Here is a 4,670-nt window from a genome sequence, read left to right on the forward strand (position 1 = left end):
TTAATAAAAACCTCGATGTCAGCTTTCTCTGAAATTGCCGCTGAAGTGATTTCTGTAGCACACCTGATAAAACTAGTTGCCACAGAACTTCGAGAGATTTGATTTTTCCGAACATAGTTAGTTGGTTCATTATTTCAATGCAGAATCATCTGCATCTAAACAACTTGTTTTACGACATTAATTTTTTAATAAAAACGTTCTAAGTTCCCTGCAATAGTCCATTTAGCTAGCACATCGGTGAGCGAATTCAAAATGGCTCGAAATGTCATTCTATGGTACCTAGATTTCAGCTTTTACTGAAATTTCCGGGTAAGTGATTTCTGTAGCTAACCTGTATAGCATATTATTGTGAAGAATTTTAATTCAAAAAGCTAATAAGCTAATCAAAACACAAACGGCCTTATGTGATAGACAAGGTTCTCAAAATTAACGTTTTCTAATAAAGGATGCAGAAGGCTTTGGATGGGCGAAAGAAAATTCTATGATGGTACTTCTTTTCAACCGTACATGTAGTCAGATCTCGGCTGGAATTGTGGCGAGTGTTATCATGTAAAAATTTAAGTATTCTGCTTGATTTCTTAAAATTTGGGCCACAGCATTTGATGGCTGATTAGTAACACCAGTTTTATACACTATTTTAGTTCGCCTACTTTGGAATCTTGCTTCTCAAATGATGATCACCAGTGTAGATGGTTAAAAAACTACTCCCTACACATATCTCTCCTTATATTACTCCTTATATAAAACCTGCAACAAAACCGCTGATATTTGACATCGCACTGCTCACAACCGTTGCCTGGCGGAATAATTGCGAAGAACATTTGTAAATGACTCATAAAATTATTAAAATAATTAACAACTTACCCTTCAGTATACCTCCAATTATCTATAAGTTTTGTATCCCATAGTAAAAATGTCTTCTCATTCGAGTCTACATAATAATCATATATGGTCTCTTTAATAGGAAAACAGCTTTCAATTTCTCGAATATATGAGTCCATTTTTAAACGGCTTTCCTCGTCAACGGTAGAACAAACAGACCATACCAGAGCAAACATAAACCATAATTTTGTCATCTCTTCTAATATTTCCAGATTATGCGGATTTATACCATTTTGTTTCGTTGCAAATACGTCAAGTAGTTTGCATAATGAAGTCACAACATTTAATTCATTTGTTTTTACAGGTTCCTTACAACGCAATTTCCTAAACTCGAGTGTTTTGAATAACATATAGTCGAAGTGTCCCCTCAGAAAATCAGCATATGGTTTTACTTTTTGTCTTTGCAACCATGAATTTACATAAGGCTTCCACCCCCAATCATTGTAGTCATTATATACCATACCACAACGCGATACTGTCGCTGGGGAGGCAACTGCTAAATCTGCTACCTCAAATAACAATGATACCTGCGCTGGCATTGTTATTCTTTCACTGTTTACAAGGGTAAGCAGCTTATTGTCGTCCATTACCGAATTCATATTTTCTATCCAAACTGCATCAACAGGTCCATCAAACAAAAGCCATTTTTGCATGGGGTCTTCATCCGCACAAATTACTCGCATAATACAGCTGAGAACACCATCAAGCCATTCACCAGTAGCCAAGTTGTACTCCCCATAAAGTTCAGCAAGATTTAGTGCTTTTGGATTAATAGGATAAACAGTGACTGCTTCCCAAGACTGAAATTTTTGAGCATTCATTCGATAATAAGCACCTTGTAATGTTCGCCAAGTCACTGATTTAGCAGTTCCTGTATCTCCTATTATCATTACTGAATGCCTTGAATTTTTTGTTTCAAAAAGTTCTATAACTTTTTTAAAGGCTATGGGAATTGGTTGAAGTCCGGCATCTTTAAAATCATTTAATATCGCTATACTGAATTCGCTATAGTCAATATCAGGTAAAATAACGCCAGGAAATAAATCGGACATAATGCCATTAAAAAGAGGCAAATCGCTCGATGTGAGACGAGCAACATTCATATCTTTCATAGCTAGGTATACGATTTCATCTTCATTCGTGTTCGGTAGTTGTCGTCTTTTGCGGCCAGCGTACCGCAATAAAGCAACCATAGACCGTAGTCCAAAGTCATAATGGAATTGCTTTGATAGCTGCTGTTTGGCTAGTTCGTATAACGTAAAGACCTTTCTGGCTAAATTGCGAGTGTTAGAGAATCCGTCTGAGAAAAGTAAATTTTCTGCTATTATTATGTTATCCGGAATCATCATTGAAATCGGTCGAAACATTGACTTTAAGTTATCAGGAAGCTCAGTTCTACCAGCATATCCAGGATTCATAGTTATAAAAAGACCAACTGTACGCCTTAATTTAATTATTTGACTTTCAAACATAAATTCATCAGTTTTCGCCGACAGAGCAGACATTATGGACATTATTTGCTGCGCAACCACAGACAGCACCTCAATGTTTATTCTATTAAATTCGTCAAAACAGCCCCAGCACCCACTCTGAGCTAAGCCGGAAAAGTTTTTACCTATGCTTTTGTAGTCCAGACCTTCAGAGCAATTCGTTACAATAACCCACATGCCTAATGCTTTACCCAGGTCTTTAACAGTTTCTGTTTTTCCTGTTCCTGCAGGTCCTTTGGGACTTCCTCCTCGATGTAAATGTAACGCTGTTGTTAATGTAATATAACACCGGTCAGTAAGTGGTGTTATCACCAATCGTCCTGAGTTTCCTGTATATTCATAGCCATACCAATGCTCAGTATTGGTCTGTCTAATAACACACAACTCTGATTCTCGATGCCAGTAGAATCGAAGCTGGGAGAACCATTCAAAGTGGCCTGTGTCCTTACAGTTGGCTTTATACATGCGCTCAATAACATCGCGTCCATGTATCTCAAGAGTAATTAGGGTGTTAACTTTTAGGCGCATTTTTTTAGTTAATTCCTTTCGACTCATTTCTGAAAGCCTAAGAAGAACTTTTATCTGCTTCCTTCTTAGCTTTCGTAATGGTTTTTTTTGGTCTACCATATTGCAATGTATAAGACTTCGAGTACATTCGGTAGTCCACTGTATTTGTGTTGTTGTAAGCACAAGTTGTCCTGGCCAAAGAGAAATCCACTTTTCTCGATTTCCAATTAGTTTTTTTAAAGATCCTCGCGTCAGCTTTAATACCTTTCGCATCACAGAAAACATAAATTCCTCAATTTGTTTTAACCAGCGTTCAGAAGGACCGTCAATATATAAAACCTGTAAAAATTCAACATATTCTCCATCATCCGAATACATACCAGTGGCCTGCCATCTATTTAATGTTTTCCCTACCCGCTTTAGCTCGAGTTTGTAAAGATTATCAAAGAGTTTTTTTAAGTGGATTTGCACCAAGTCAGGTCTTTTGGCGTTGCCTAAAATTTCCAGCATGTCATCGTTAGAGATAAAGTAAAAACGTGGAAATAACTGTCGTTTAGATTCCAAATAGATTTCCAATGCTCGTTGAATTAACTCTAAACGTTCGTCCATGCGAGTAAAGCGATTAAGGAGAAATGGGGGTGGACGTAGGTGTGTAGATTTAACTGCGGTTTTCGCCTGAAACATCTTACAAGATATTGTCCGAAGTTCATCTGTTATGGTAGCAAAGCGTTTGGTTTCTTCCGGAAGTTGTTTGCGGATATCATAACCTTGAAAAATATTTTCTAAGTAAAGCCATTGATGCTGAACTGCCAATCCCTTTTCCAACGTTTCACTGGTATACGATAAAGTTTTTTCCCAATAATCAACAATATCTATAAATGGTTCGACGAAACGAGTGGCTTTCATGGCAGAGATCTGAACCATATGCTCCTCAAGCAGTTGAAAACAATCGTCCACATTTTTAATTCGATAAATGCCGTCATGATAAAATGCCATATCAAAACCTTGCTTTTTCCAAATTGTTGCAATATTTTTTATACTATTTTCAATTTGCAACTCCATTGAAGCTGCAGTTGAGATATCCTGTATATCTTCTGAAAAGGCTTGAAAATCTAAATTTATTATTAACTCCAATGTGAATTTCTTAGAATTTTCATCAAAGTCCCTGAAAAAGTCAATAAGGCATTTAATTAATAAAATAACTTTTTTTCCAGTAGATAAAGTCAAGTATATAAGTAAGTCGACTATGGTATACAATAAAATTTAAAATTTATAAGGCCTAATGTCTGTCCATCCTACTGTCTGTTTTTATTAACACTTAAATCACCGACAATATAAAAGATAGAGACTTCAAATTATTCCGTATTAGGTGTGCTCCGATTTTTTGATAATCACTAGCTTAAGGCCAAAGTTGGCCGTTGGCATAAAATTTTAAATTTAGTTTATGTCCATCACCTCAGAATTTTGAAAGAAATGCGTTGTAATTATTCAAAATAACTTTAATATCAACATTTTATTGCATAACATTAGTACAATATTATATTATATTATATTATTATATATTATGAAGTAAGTTGTCTCGCCGACTTTGGTATACTAAATTCGTTTTACATGTCTCATAGCATATGCACTCTGACAAAAACAAACGTGCACTCTAGCGCCGCCACTAGCTTACGTCCAACTCCGCCCTTATGGACCGCCTAGTAAAACTGGTTTACACTTATATATATCTTCCATGTTGCTAGTCTGATTTTAATAAAATTTGGTAAATTGGTAGATATTGGTAGGGCT

At 36.0% G+C, this 4,670-nt stretch overlaps 1 protein-coding gene across 1 annotated transcript; it reads right to left on the reverse strand.

The window, feature by feature from the left end:
* Positions 1-864: 864 nt before the first annotated feature.
* LOC26530254 (dynein axonemal heavy chain 2) lies at positions 865-4,037 on the reverse strand (the record flags this gene model as incomplete). The annotated part of the gene is made up of 1 exon (XM_047013426.1): positions 865-4,037. A coding segment is annotated over exon 1 (3,077 nt), but the record flags the coding sequence as incomplete, so codon positions are not given.
* Positions 4,038-4,670: the final 633 nt, after the last annotated feature.

This window comes from Drosophila willistoni, unplaced genomic scaffold (genome assembly GCF_018902025.1).
Source record: "Drosophila willistoni isolate 14030-0811.24 unplaced genomic scaffold, UCI_dwil_1.1 Seg845, whole genome shotgun sequence".
Taxonomy (NCBI): domain Eukaryota; kingdom Metazoa; phylum Arthropoda; class Insecta; order Diptera; family Drosophilidae; genus Drosophila; species Drosophila willistoni.